General features: G+C 43.4%; 1 protein-coding gene across 3 annotated transcripts in view; it reads right to left on the bottom strand.

Moving 5' to 3' along the window:
* Positions 1–1,710: 1,710 nt before the first annotated feature.
* The window catches only part of SSPN (sarcospan), a 108,590-nt gene continuing 94,836 nt past the window's right edge, over positions 1,711–15,464 (bottom strand). For 2 of the 3 annotated variants that reach the window (XM_008693144.2, XM_040642266.1), the window contains 2 exons: positions 8,121–8,207; positions 1,711–2,280 (listed from right to left, as the gene is read on the bottom strand). In XM_008693144.2, the coding sequence (XP_008691366.1) occupies positions 1,915–2,280; positions 8,121–8,177 (423 nt within the window). In that variant the 5' untranslated portion in view covers positions 8,178–8,207 and the 3' untranslated portion in view covers positions 1,711–1,914. Of the gene's footprint in view, positions 2,281–2,794; positions 5,417–8,120; positions 8,208–15,464 lie in introns of those variants that run through there. The other variant, XM_008693143.2, reaches the window with a different exon arrangement.

The following is a 15,464-nucleotide window of genomic DNA, read 5'->3' as shown; positions in this document are numbered from 1 at the left end:
TTGGCCTGAGCTCGTGTGTAGGAAGGCCATTTTTAAAGCAAGTCAATACATAAAAAAGGTTTTCACATCTGTTAATCAGGTGTTTTATCTGGAGGACATAAAAGCTATTTACAATCCTCCAACTAACCGACTTAATGTTTTTCTTTTTACTTGGATATTTATATTGTGTAGAAATTGACACTACTGTCGCAATCAATGGGATTGTTGGACTATCTTCTAAGGCAAACAAGAAAACGCTTTTCTTTTAGGCTTGAATTTCATGACTAGCGGAGTCTATCAATAGGCAATGTGGAGAGGCAAATTCATCTCCATTATTATCTTGAATCTCTGATTTCAATAGAGCATGCTAGTAGAGAAAGATCTAGATAACATTTATGCTGCATGCATTTGCATTCTGAGCTCCGTCCTTAAAACATGGATATTGTGCAGAACTTGATAAGAAAGAAAAGATTCCCACCATAGGGTACTTGTGCTTTTTTTTTTTTTAAGTTGTGGTAACTTAAAATAAAAACTACCTTCCAAGTCAACGGGCAGATGCTCAAATCAGGACTTCAGAACAGGAGTTGAAGTCTCTAGGTGGACTGTGGACACAAGTCAACAACAGGATTACCTATCAGATACATTCCCAATCTTCCTCCAAAGGACTTAGCTGCCAAGAGAGATACTTCACAACATATCACAAATGTGCTATCTGTACAAACATTGCCCATTACAAATGCTCTTGTTTTTGTTTAAATGAGTATTTTTAACCTGAGCTATTAATAAAAAAAAAAAAATTCTCTTCTCCGTTGTAAAGCTTGGCTTTCAGAAGAAAGAATCTTTAAGCCTCCTCTCTTGTGAGAGTAATTTCTCTGATGGTGCTACGTAAGTACAGCCAGGGCTCATTAAGTAGGCTTCAGAGCATAATTATAATTAACAATTAGGTAGAAATTAGTTTTAATGATTTGTTTTAGATGATAGAATAGAAGCATAATGTAATTATTTTTGAGCCTTCTACATCATTAAGAATACAACTACCACCAACTTTCAATTATTGAGAAGCAGACAATCATCCAAAGCGTTTAGTAAGGGATCCACTTGCAGAGCCGAACTAAGGGAGCTGCGGAGAAAAAGGCCTCGGCCCCAGCCCAGGTGTTTATAATTATTTAGCCTGTGCAAAGTCTTCCTTTTCTACTCTGCTCCTTCAAGCTGTTTCATGCCTTGGAGACATCTCTATCAGGGAAAATAGAGAAACTCAACCTGGCTGTTCAGCTTTCCCCCCACCCCCTGCCTTTCTCCAAGACTTAGTGGAGATAATGGGGGGAGGTGGGAAGTTCTGGAAAAGACGGCAAAATTTAGCAAGTGGGCCTAAAATGCCAGTCCACACTATAAACTGAACTCCCAGGAAAGAAGATTATACAAATGATGAATAGAATGAGGACAGGTTTCCCCACTCTTGGAAAATAGCTACATGAGCACGAGTTTTCGCTAACCGAAAGAGAGCTGAAGATTTCTGCTTCTAGGAAGTAGCTTCTTCACTTTACACCATTTCGGTTTACGAAAGTTTTCATGGGAATGCTCCACTTTCAGAAAGCGGGGGAAATCTATATGAGGAATAAACACCAGACGGCAAGGAGAGATGTGTGCCGTTCTTTCCCTGTTCCGAGTTCTTTGTCCCAAAGTCAGTTTGGATCTTATTTTCTCTATAAGAGTTTTTAAAAATACTATAGAAACCTGAAAAGATGTTTTTATTTCATGAAAAATACAAAAATATTCATTTAGAATAGTGACTATTAGTTACTGTCAAATGTTGGTTTTTGGTTTTGGGTTTTTTTTTTTTTTCTCTCTCTCTTTCTCTCTTTCTTCCTCCTCTTTCTCTTTTTTGACCTCAGCTAGTCAGTGGGCTGTTTCCTCTCGCACCTGTGAGCAAGAACGTTAGGCCTTTTGCTGCTGACCTTCGGAAGCCGTGAGGGAGCACATTCTTACACCCACATAAAAAACCTGGTACCTGTGTTTCCACATCACAAAGCAGGCCAGCAAGCACACGAGGCCGCAGACCAAGTTAAGAATCATCTGGATGAGTAAGAACAGTTTGAAAGTGCCCGTGATGCTGGTACAATCCGTCACATCCCTGTACACGAAGGTCCTGCTGAGGGGCTCCACGGAGGGCAGCTTGCAGTGGCAGGCGTCCAGAGCCGTTCCGCAGGAAAACTGGGTGAGCTGCGAGTAGTGGTGCGCAGCAAAGGCCACGGCCAGCACGCAGACCGTCAAGCCCACGGCGCTCAGCAGAAAGTACAACAGCTGCGAGAAAGCAGAAGAGAACCTTTCCAGTTACAAAGAGCGTTGGATGATGCATGACAAAGCTAATTCATCAAAGCTGTGCTTTCTCTCCTCTCATCAGAGGGGTCCTGATGGAGGGGCTGTTCTTGCCTCAGAAACGGAGTCCCCAAGACAGAGGAATGGTTCCAAGTTGATTTCTTAGTGAGCAGTCCTTACGCCCTGATCCTAGCTTTATTTGCCATACAGATGTTGGGTGCTTTTCATACATTGAGCCAACAACATTAGCTTGACTGTGGGATGTTCATGGATGCAGCAAACAGTTTAGGTGAATCCCAAACACGAAAGCCATCGCTGAAAGGCATGCCGTGACTGTCTCTGACCTCAAAAACTGCTCATCTGTTGACTGCAAAAAGACTGGGAAGTAAAGAACACGTTTCTGCAATGTAAACACTGTGTTGGCCAGAATTGGCAGTGATTGGTCAACTGGCGATACGGGTTAATAAAAACAATGGTGTTCAATATAGTGATTGCTAACCTGTGTCCAGAATGCCAGGATCCCCAGTAAGAGGTTGCTGGGCGGGGGCGGATTATGGTTCCAGAAGGTAGACGACTGGATGTCAGCTTCATCACCTACACGTCTCAACCCAAGTCCACCTGTAAGCATGTGGTTCCTGAGCATAAAAATAAACCCTAAACGGCCCTTCAGCTGCCAAGAGGTTCTGAACACTGTTGGCCTGTGTGATAGCCTTGTGATGGAAAGGTCTGGTTCAAGATCTAAACTCTGCTGCTGAAGAACCATGGACTCCCTGAAGAGGACATTTAGCTTACACGTGAAATGTGTTGATCAAAAATTGTGAGTGCTTGTTGACATGGTCACAATATAAAGCATTTTATAGAACAAGAAATGTTCCTGGGATTGCACTGACCTAGTGGAGATGCTTTTCTTCATGGTCCCACCTGCTGGGGGTCTAGATAAGGAACAGAGGCCCCAGCTGTTGGGACTAGTGTACTGAACCCAGTTCTTTGTGTGAGATTTGCATACCACAGTCAAAAGTTGCTTGTAGAGCGTTTCTGGTGAATGTGAACTCCCCAAAGTAAGATCAGTTCTCCTCATGTCCAGGTTCAGATTAAAGTAGCTGTGAAAAGATTATGCACTCCCTCCACTTCCAATAATTTAAAATAAAAACACATATCTAAGATTATAAAACATGGGTACAAAAGTCCTCCAAATGAGTGATTCTCCACATGGCGACAATTTCAAGTGCTTTCGAGTCTTAAATATAGAACACTTAAAAATGTATTTGTTTTCTTTCTGGTGTGTGTGTCTGTGTTCTGGTGCCCTCATCATGTGTCCAGTTTGCCTGAAAGCTCGACTGAGGGCAGGAGGAGGGTGGAACTCACTGGCTAAACCATCCTGTCGTAGCACGGCTCCCAACCAAGCAGGGCCTGGCTTCTCTGAACCTTCTCACCAAAGACATCCTCAACACACACACCAAATCATTTGAAGACTTGTCGGTTGGAACCCACGTGTTTCATCTGTGAAACAGTTTATTGCAACGTCTTCTATCTCAGGGACATAACAAGGAGAATTTCTACTCAACACATTTGGTCTCCCCTGGAGGAAGGGAAGCAGATAAATCCAAATGGGCACCATTAAAAATTTTTAAAGGAAATATTCAATGTGTGATATTGAACACATCCCCTCCCTGAACTGTCAGTGGCCATATTCTCTGCAAACACTATAGTGCTCAGGCTAAAGACTATGAGGTTATTTTTGTGGGACCATTGGGGAAGAATATTTGAAATATTCTGGGTGGTTCCGAAATCTTTGGGCCTGACGACCGACTTCAAACTCCTGATACCAAGAGCCAGATTAAATTGTGCCGACGGTGTTGTTGTACGCGTGTGCCCACCGGAGCCGTGTTTCCAGGACAGGCAGCATGCAACTGGGAACTATTTGCTTTGGGAACATGGGTACATCGGTGCCTTTACCAGCAGGGAGGCCCAAATTAAAGGGATAATTTCCCACCTGAGAGTCATCTGCTTAGTAGAATGGCCCCAATTGGAGTTTTGTCGGCACATTTTATTGCCATCAATGGATGGAACTGAAGAGGTCTTGTAATAACCCTCCTCCCTCCAACACACACATACATCCTTAGCAGATTACTATAATGTTCATTGGGACAATATCTTGAACCAAAGATAATAATCCCTCTTTCTCAATCTGCAAGTAATTCGGATGGTTGCAAAAATATTGTTTTCTCATAATCACAGAAATCCATTTGCTGAAATGAGAATTTTGCCTATTTTTAAAAGATCACCTTTTGGCTTAGGTATGAAAAGATTAGCCCAAGACATTTAACAAGTGTACAGCAGACTGATGGTTAGGAGCATACGCTGGGGAGCCAGGCTGCCCCCATGGAATCCTGATTCCTGGGGCAAACTAATCAGTCCCACGTGTACCTACATTTCTTCACCTCTAAGCTTGGAATGATGATCATAATAGCGCCTGTGGTCATAGGATTATTATAAGTATCGAAAGAGTTGGTGTCTGTAAAGGGCTCAGAGCTGTGTCTAGTACACAGTAGCACTACTTAAGTATTTGTGAAATCAATAAGCAAATTACTAGAGATGGAAAGAGCTGCCAGTTCTCAAGACTCAGGATATCAACTCTACCGGCTTTGTCTCATTCTCCGTCACGTGGGAGTAACAACGCATAGGTGGCTCCTAGGAAGGATGTGAACATTTACACAAACACAGGGATCGCCCAATCTTCCTCGAGCATCTTAAAGATGCTAGAAGCCAGCGAGAGCACAAACAAAAGCCATGCCCCTCAGCCCCTTTGATTAGGAATACATTTTCCTCGGTGCGTATCTCCCACCGTGACTCTGCGTCTCCCACCCTGTGGACTCATCAGGCCGAGTAAACAGGCGTGAGCCACAGAATCAAATCTCTTATCCATTTTAAGACTTAATACATACTTGATCCCCCTCCCGCCCAGGCCTGTAGGCTACCTCTGCCGCGGGGTAGCATTTTTCCCTCACGGCTTTTAACTCATCTGACAGCAACAAGCTTCTGGGTTAGAATCTGTAATGTAAAATCGAGTGGCTTGTTTTACCTACACGGCAGGAATAAACTATCAATGAAAGTGTTTGCGATGACCTTGGGAATGCGAGCAAACACATCTTGATGAAAGCGGGCCGGGACGCATCTGTCTTGCCCCTGTCGGCCCGCGCGTCTGGCGCCCGGCCGCGGGCAGGGGGCGGGGGCGCCGCGGCCCCGGCGCTTATGTAACGGCGGCGCCCGGCACGGCTCCGCTCGCTCGCGGCCGCTAATTGGTACCCGGCTGCAGCCTCCACGCTCGGTGACTTGGGGAGGAGGGCGGTTCGGCTTCGATTTAATTACCTTCCCGATGGCAGGAGCGGGGAGGCCGCTGCCGCAGCAGCAGCAGCCCGGGGGCCTCCTGCCTGTGGGCACGAGGCGACTGCGCCTTAAATGCCCTCGCGGGGAATGTTCCCCGGGAGTGTTGCCAAGCACATGAACCGGACACGTTTCTGAAAATCAGCCAGGTGAGCCCCGAGAAGACAGGGCCACGAGGCGAGGCAGGAGGCCCAGTCCCAGGCCCAGGGGTCCGCCAAGGCCGCGGGCAGCGCCCCGGGGAGACAGAAGGAACTCGCCGGCGTAGTGGCAGAGCCCGCCGCGAGCGGCCAGGGCGGACTGTAGCGGCGTGAGATGAAAGACCAGGCCCGTGGCTATTGTCTCGAAGAAGAAGGAGCGGTGTGTGCGCGCGCGTGCTCAGGCTACAGAGAGCCGCGGTGTTCCCCCGGGGGGCTGCCCGGGCCATGGGGGTCTCCAAAAATCTTCAACAAATCTTAGGCCAGGGTATCAACACGCAGGCACTAAAACGCCGTTATGCTAGTGAGAAGCACCGTATGAAGATGCATTTCGTGCCTCCCCAATGCCCCCCCCAAAACAAAAACGGTGTGGGGGCACAAGGCAAGTCGGCTGTAACTTGTTGTGCCTTGGGAAACCCCGGAGATTGACTGAAGCTCATTTTAGACCTGAAGATAATAGAGCGGGGACCTTAGAGAGCTGGCAGCAAGCATCACTAAAGGTCACATTCAGGAGAAGAGAAAAGTGCCTCCGTATTTGTCAATGTCTGTCACAGGTGAAAAAAAAAGGTAGCTAATGAGATCTTCCTAGTGGGGAATTCTCAACCTGCCTGACATTGGCACTGACTTGTTTTATTTTATTTTTGTCCTTGCTCCTTATTTTAAGTGCAGGTGTTGAGATGGCTTCGGGGTCTCCGTGAAGCTGATGCTGGTGTCTCTGCTGGGTCATCTGGAGGGGAAATGGAGCATTTCACATAAGCTGAGGAACCTAGCAGAGATCACTTTATACCCTAGTGAAAGAGGTTCCTGTAATTTAACAGGGCATTTCTTACTAGGCTTTCTGACTTTTTTTTTTCTTTTTTCCTTTTTCCTTTTTTTTTAAATCATCACTAAGCCTTGCTGTGTTTAATCAGACCTCTACAAAAAAAGTAAACATGGACTGGTGTCTGCTCTATCTGGCCTTCTTTTAAGGAACACCCTCAGAAAAAGTAAAATGTCCAAATGTAGACATATCCATGAAATTCTATAAATTTTTAAAAATAGAATCCCTTATGTTTTAACTAGGAAAGTTATATCTATTGGAGAACATTTCAAAATTAGAGAAAAAGACTACAAAATGCAGTTGTCTTCCCACCACTCACAGATAACTATTTTTTTCTATGCACTGAGAGGTGTTTTTTTTTTTTTAATTTCTGTGTTATCACATTGTACATTTTATGTAGCCAGCTTTTTTTGGCTAGTTAATATAAGGTGAACATTTTTATTCCATTAATTACTCTTTTACAACATGATTTAAATATACACACATATAAGCATTTTTTATGTCAACTGCTTCAATTATACTAGATTACAAAATATCTTTTCTGCATCTTCGTTTCTAAATAATAGAGTGAACTTACCCTTATGAGCTATGCTCTCTTTTTGAACAAAGACGTGTCCAGTTGTTATGTGTTTTGTTACAAAAGAAAAGTAAACAGTTTGAATGGACCAAAAAAAAAAAAAAAACCCAACAAACTAACATTACAGAAACCGTTCTGTTCTCTGCTACAAGTAGTTGAAAGAAAATGTAGGAATTTGATTTCTACTGGCTCTGATTGCTGAGTTGGGTGTTTATCTCCCTAAACTCTAAAAGGGTGTGTCTATGTTTCCCTCTGGAGTAGATTCTACTGTGCAGTGAAAATGCTGTGTATGTGAATTGGTTCCAACCAAATGCACCATCTTTAACGGAGGAAAAAAAAATACAGGCATGGAAAAGGCACACACACTTGTTAAACCATGCGTGTCCCAGCCCTCCCCCTTATCCTCAGACTCTTTGCACAGAACATTTGGATGCACCCAATGTACTTTTTCTGTCTCAGTGATCCCACCTACAAAAGGAAATAGACTGCTTGCCTATTAAAATATTCTAAAAACCCCCAAGATATGGAAGTGGGCACTAATAGAGACACCTTTTCCCTGGCTAAGTGTTTTGCTGAACTGATGAATTTTCAATATTCCTTGTAAGGGCACTGAAGGACAGATTTCATATGCTCTGTGCCAACCTAGTGCCTGGAAATTAGGACTTTAAAAAAATCAGCATTACCTTTGGGGTCTGGATGAATGCCCTCCTAAAACATTTTTGTGGCCTGCCTAAAAATGCAATTTCTAGAATTATCTGATATGCAACCCCTTAAAAAGCATTCTTTTATTTTGTACTCGTGGCTTTTTTTTCTATGTGATGATAAAAGAGAAAGAAAAATGACAACTTACTTTCATAGCAAACTGGATACATGTCCGTTCGTCAACTTGATATGAGACACAAAGCATAAACAAACCAAGATAGGCCACTAAGCAGACCTGCAACGGAGGACATGGACGAAAGGGTGTTATCAGGGCCAGTCGTGCATTCTAATGACATCAATCTCAGCGTCTTTCACCAGTAATAGCCTTGTTATCGAGGTGCTCATTTCATTTACTTATCTGTATGTGTTATTTCTTTCTCGGCTTGAGGAACAGAGTTTTTAAAATAGTAAAATCAATTTCTTTCAATGGAGCCGTATTTATTAAGTCCTTTTGATGTGCCAGGTGCTGTATGAGGTCCCTTTCGAGTACACAATGAGGGATAAAATTTCCTCCACCTCAGCAAGGTTAGAGTCCAGTCGAGGCCAAGGCAAGTGCGGGCACTATTCTAAGGCAGGGCATTATATGTCGAATGCTCTTCAGAGAAGCACAAAAAAGGGAAAAAACAACAATGAGCTGGGCACTTTATAAAGACTTCACTAAAGAGGTAGATTTGAAATGGTCCTTGAAAGGGATGATGATAATGATAGTGATCTCGAACGTTTACTGACTACTGAGTTTGTGCGGCGGTCTTCTAAGGGCTTTGTATGGATTTCCTCAGGCAATCAACACAAAACCCTGGGAAGTAGGCACTATTATGATCCTCATATTAGAAATGAGGAAACAGAAGCACAAAGCTAGTAAAGAATGAAATCGGCACTCACATGAGGGAGTTGGGTGCTACAGCACAAGCAATCGCAGAGAGGGAGGCTGGTGCAAATGGTGGGGGGAGAGTAGCAAATATATACCTGTAGTTGAAATAACAACATAGACAGCAGAACCGTAAGGTAACAACCTAGGGATATAGGATTGATTTAGGAAGTAATGGGACTCCCTTGAAATTTTTTGACCAGACAAATGACATGATTCAAGACCTGTTTCAGGAAGATGAGCAGTGGTGTCGGACAGACTGGCGGTGAGAACGCTGGGGTAGTATTTTACTCATCTAGGCAAAATGAACGTATCAGGTGGGCCAGAGCTGAGATGATGCAGGCAAAGTCAGAGGAAGAGGCGGAGAGGAAAGGTGTAGCCCAGCAAAATCTGCACTTCGTGGCTACTGCATGCCTGATGGGAGGACACTGGCCAGGAAGACAGGAAGTGATCCCCCCATGTTTGAGTGTCCCCAAAGGGAAGAAGGAGGCTGGGAGGGGGAATGACCACTTTGAGAGAAAAGATACTCAACTGCTTTGTCAAAACAGATTTTTTTAGTGCACGGGAGTTTTGTAAATGTGATTTAGAATTTCTAATCAAAATATATCTATCCACACTTAGTTTTGGAACGGTTCAAATGTTGCTAAGTTCTACTTTAGGACAGAAACCAAAAGCAACAGAATTGCATTTTCTGATAAGCACAAGTTTCCTAGAGAGGATGTCGGAAGTGTAGCTGAGTGCATTAAAAGACTGCTTTGGTGATAATTTCTACCCCTAGGGCTAGCTTTACACCACAGGGTAGGAGAGCTGTTTACTTACAATGCCAACAGAGCATTTTAAGGTAATGCTTCTATCCTTTTCTCCCCTGGACATAATCAATAAGTTGCTTGTGCCCTCCTGGGTTCCCAAGTTGAGAGTTGTTCAGGTTTCTACTGGGCCGTGAAGCCAAAAGCCAAGCCTGCTTTTTAGTATAGGCTTTTCCATCATTAGGACTGGCTGATAACTTAATAGTAACATTCCCAGGGGAGAGATACAGTATTAAAATACATGAGCATGGCAGGGATTGGAGAGAGCTGGGTGGAAAACAAAGCAGGTAGGACCCCCGGCAAAGCACTGGCGGATGCAGAAGTAAAGATCCTGAAGTTCCGTGTGGAGCCCACAACCTGGCTGACGTTCCCAAGTCAGGGATGGATTTCTTTCTCAAAATACATTTCTAAAAATTACCTAATTGAGGTATAAGTTTGAGCAGGTCTGTGGGGGCTGACTATGTATTTTCACATTAAGAATTTAGAGAACTGAAACAATGGAAGAAAGACCTCCTTTTTTGTTGTTGTTTATTGGCAACAAACCAGATGGAGGGTTCTCACCTTGCTTTTGTGCAGAGTGTTAAATCCCTAACCATGTGCCTTGTGCCCGTGTTCGTGTCTGTCTGCAGGTGCCCAGGGTCCAGCTCTCTCCCGTGTAACTGTCTTTGTCCCTAGAGGCTGTGGTGAAGTTGGCACTTGCCCAGCCTCTCCTCTTGGTCTTCATGAGAGACACATTCCAGTAATCAGGCCTAATGGACCCACATCTTAAAATCTGATTCTGTGCCTTCCTTGAACAATGTTCCCACTTTGGTAGTAAAGTTCTACTTCTTTATAGCCTTAATTTAGGCCAGTTTCCAGCAAGAAGGTGCACAGGAACCCATGACTTCATTCTAGGGCATTTCTCTTAGTCAAATGACAGAACTGTTTTGAGGACATACACTAGCCAGACCCTGTGCATGGCTCTGGGAATTGAGAGGTGAAAAGACAGAGCCTCGGCCTTCAAGGAGCTCTCTCTCGGTGTAGTGGGGGAAAGAGGACAATGAAGTTAGAATACCATGTGAGTACCAGGACCTCGCTGCCATAATACACAGGAGGGCTGACCAACCCAAAGGCAACTTGGGGACACTTCCTGAAGGGAGATGGATTTTGAAGGATAAGCAGAACTTAGTTAGGAGAGGGATGTGAGGAAGACTAGAGGACGTATTAGTAGGTACAAAAGCATAGAGAAATGTAGAGTAAACATTCGCGGACTCCCATAGCCCCAGTGCAGAGGATGAGAGAAGAAACGGTGAAAGATGGGTTTACTGAGATGGGCGGGAGGTAAGTCACAAATGGCTTTTGTGTCCATCTAGGGCGTCTGATGCAGCGGAATGGTACGCTCTACACTGCCTTTCAGAACGGTCCTTCTGGCTGTGAAGAATGGATTGGGAAGGGAAGACCAGCTGAGAGGCCCAGGCCCGGGTGCATCTGTGGAGAAATGGTGAGTGCCTGAGCTCAGCTCACAGTGGGGAGAAACAGTGGGTGTGTTGATGCGACGTGAGGGAAACAGAATCCTTAGGCTCTGAAACCGATCAACTGACCGGAGGTGAAGGCTGCAGGGGCTGGAGGGGGCGGGAGGGGTCAGCAAGGTGCTCAGTGGCCTGACTTGAGCTGCCAGGTGGATGGTGCTGGCATTTAGGGAGACACACGAGGAAGAGCAGAGTGGGAGTAGAAAATGATGCTGCCACGGGGATTCGAAGCTCAGCCGCATGGGCCTGGGGCTCAGGAAGGAGGCCTGAGCTGGAGATAAGCACTGGTTAGTCACCAGCATACGCGAAGTCCTTGAAACCATCCGAAATGCTAGACTATCCAGAGAGAGTCTAGTGAAAACAGGAAAGAGCCAAGGAGGTTGCCCAGTTATGAAAAACTTTTGGCTCTTTTGAACAGAAAGCATCTCAGACATACTTATAATTTTGGTGGTACATCATGTCTAAATACTATGAAACTGATTATCCTTTTGGATTTGGGGATTCTCCTTTTAGGTTCTTGTACAGGGTCTTTACTATAAAGCCTGAATACATTCAACACTTTCATTTCTTAGCATTTTGCTAGGGCTCGGGAGCCTCCAGGAGGGGGGATTTCTTTTTCTCCCCTACAGATTTACATGTTAAAATAATACTTCTTTATCAGACAGTTTATTGGTGTTTAGCACCTTTCAGAAGAGTAGTATTTATTGAAACTTAAAACTGAAGGCCTTATGGCCATGGGGAGGAAACCAGGTTTCTCAGGCCAGATGAAGGGTCCTGTTTCCTGAGCTGGCAGGCCACGGACACTCCAGGAAGACAGGGTGTTCTGACTTCCCAGGCAGGGAGGTGGAGCTCATGTTAATGAGCAGTGAGACCCGCCAGGTCTATCTGGAACAACATTCCTGGATTCTGGGCCAGAGCCTCCATTAGATTTGGTGTGGTGAGGTGAGGCCCATGGAACAGGGGAAAAAAAAAAAAGCAGTTATGTAAGGTTTTCAAGAAGGCCCTCATTGGACCAGACACCCAGACCTGGGGCGGACAGGTGGTGTCACTGAGCACAAAGCCAGACAAGAACAAGGTGGCGCTGGGGAAAGCACAGGTGGGCTTTAAGAGCTTGGGAAGATTTAGTTCATGTACAGACGGATAACACAAGCTTGGAATGATTTTTTTTAAATGGGAAAAAAGACGACTACTATCATCTTCAATCAATTTTTAGATGCATGTTTCTACAGTTTGTTTAGCATCAAAAGAAAACCTAAGTCCTACATCCCACCTTCTGTCTAAAGACAGTCTTTGCTCAGAGTGAACGCTGCATTCTCTCTTGTGAGTTAGAAAGTTAGACAGGGATGAAATGTTCTCTGAGTGTTAGATCCATTTCCAGACGTAGGAGTCTTGAGTCTTGTCACACATTGTCTTCCTATTGTGCCTGCGGTGGTGCTTTTTAAGGGTTGGCATTATGAATAAAAGGTGAATGCCGGACCAGTGTCTGGGAGAGTGACCTATGTATTATTTTGTTTTCCTTTTCATTCTGGCATAGCTAGAAGATACCAGCCTAAAACATTTTGTGAGGATGCGAATTACTGATATTTACTTCTCTCCATGTCATACGGATTTATATTCTGGTCTTGCGACATTCACACAACCTCCAATTTATTTGTTTTCTTCTTTTTGTTGTCGACAGAGCTGCTTGACAGGACTACCTGGGGAATACAACCTTCCCCTGTCAAATGCCTTTCAAAGACTCTCTCCTCCTTCCACCCCAACCCTTTCATTTGTGTACCTGAAACGTGACTCTATTTCTGTAAGTTAATCAACTTTCACCTTTATAGTCAGTCAATACAATAACAAGATGAACTCTCTTCTCATGTTTGCACAGACAATTGATCAATGAGAGATGTAGCAGAACTGTAAGTATTTGGAAGTTTCTTAAGAGAATTTCTGTGGATTTTCATATACTTAATAGGATTCAAGGTAGAATATTAGCGTTTTCAACAAATGATAAACATTGTGATCAGTCGACCGAATGCAGTCTCACTCCGGAGAACTGTTGATGAACACATCATGTATCAGAGATTTAAATAATATATAAATAATATATAAAATAACATTTCATCAGCAGGACGGGAGAGAATATTTTGGCATAACTTAAGCATTTTTACCAGATTCTCATCGCCATGGCCTTACGGTAAGACAAAGTCAAAGGCAGTGGTTCCGAATTACTTGGAGGACTTGGTTAAAACTGGCATCCCCAGAATTTCTGATCCAGTTGGTCTGGGGTGGAGACCAAAAATGTGCATTTTTAACAAATCACTGGGTAATGTTGCTAGTCCTAAAACAACACTTTGAGCACCAGGAGTCTAAGCTGAAAACATAGTCTTCTACGTGCCGACACTTGGCATGGGCCTTCAAAGAGCTCTCTCTCCTAATCTGAAAGACTAGGATCGGGAGCGATATGCTGGCGAGCAGAGTTTCCTATAAAAGATTTGTTTATTGTAAGTAATAATGAGATATAATAACAATAGTTTCCTTATAAAGAAATTTAGTCTTTCCTACTCTAGGAACCCTTAAAACTGGAGGGAGAAATCCTTCATTGCCATCAACGTGAAGTCACTGAGCACGGAGTTGGGAAGAGACGTGCACAGTCCTCTGTCACAAGCCCGGAGCACACCCCTCCCCTTCTACCCCATTCTCTGCCTCCTTTGAGTCCCTTCTCTTAAAGAAGCATCTCGTAACCAAGTGGGATTAGTTTCTAACTAAAGAGGAAAGTTTGGCACATTACTGTTTCCTAGTTGTTTGGAATCCCTGAAGCCAGCCTGCGGAATCAAATATAAAGATGCAAAGGAGAGATCCCGAGAGAAATCCTAATATTCATCTCCTAATTTGTAGAAATGGAGTAAGAACTAGTACAATGTAATCTTTCAGATCTTGTTATTAATGGTCACCCTCATCTCGGTATTACTTCCCACTGAATTTAGCTCAACAATCTTTATTGAGGTAGATACTGGCACTAGAAAGAAAAATAAGATATCCTCTTTGCCCTTTGGAAATTCACAGTTTAATCCCTACTTTGCTGAAGAACTGAGGCATAGGAAAATTAATTGCCGTGGGTCATGTCGTTTGACCAGTGTAGGCCGGGAGGGAAAATGAGCAGCCAACAGCAGCTCATACAAACCCCTCCTTGCTGTTCACTCATCAAAACCCTTCGTCCTTCCTAAATGTAAGGGACATTGAATCAATTGTGGGTTTTTTTCCCTCCTGTGTATTATTTTTTAAAGACAATAAAGTTTTTGGTGTTAAATGGACTTAAATATGGTAGAATTATGAGGTTATTCCCTCCTCACAGTTATTATTATTATTAATAGTTATTATTTTAGATATCATTTTTGGATAAGAGCAAGATAAAAGGACTCCAAAAAACTCCCAATCAGTTGAAGTAAGAAAGGTGAAAATAACTCTCGAAAGTATGAAATATTAATTAACAGTTCATTCAAAAAGTGGTAACTGTTATTTAGTTCTGTTACAATCAAGTAGGAAACTGTAAGTAGAATGAAGTGCTGCACAGGGGAAAACCTGTGGGCTAGAGTTGGTGCTTGACTCTATTATTTTTCTAACTAAGTGATCTTGGACAAAGTTATTTAATTCTTCTTAGCCTCAGTTTCCTTATCTATAAAACAGAGACAATAGTGCCGTCTTTTGGTGGTTAATTCAAAGAATAATGATAATGTAAATAAGGAGCCTACAATAATGCCTAAGAAATAGCTGGAGAAAACTGGGAGTAATTATTATAATAATTATTACTGCAAGTCACTTACACGTTTATTAGAGTAGACCAAATTTAGAGCATATTTAAGGGCTCACAAATGTATTACCAAGTTAACCATGCTTAAAATTGGTAACACGTATACTGCCTTGATGGCCAATACCACACAGTCTACTTTGTATTAGTGGATACCAGTGGATATTTGCCTTAATCTTTATATTTACAGAAGAAAAACTATCAAGTCTAGATGTTTAGACATTTTAAGGCCAATTTTGAGCAATTTTATGTGCCAAGCATTAAAATTGAGCACTCTAGGTAAATTATCCCATTTGGTCTTCATGAAAATCCTATGAAGTAGTCACTATTATTAGCCCCATTTCATAGATGAGGAAACTACACCTCAGAAGGGGTTTATGCTCAAGGTCACAGAGCAAATACAGAGCCGAGATCTGTCCCAAGAGTCCAGAACCTGGCTCTTAACCATCACACAGCCTGGCCGCCTCCATGGAGGAATCTGGAAAGCACTGAGTGAAATGAGAACTGCAGAAATTTG

Source organism: Ursus maritimus, unplaced genomic scaffold (genome assembly GCF_017311325.1).
Source record: "Ursus maritimus isolate PB19 unplaced genomic scaffold, ASM1731132v1 scaffold_26, whole genome shotgun sequence".
NCBI classification, from domain to species: domain Eukaryota; kingdom Metazoa; phylum Chordata; class Mammalia; order Carnivora; family Ursidae; genus Ursus; species Ursus maritimus.
The sequence above is the reverse complement of the archived record's forward strand: the minus strand, read 5'-3'. Positions and strand labels throughout refer to the sequence as shown.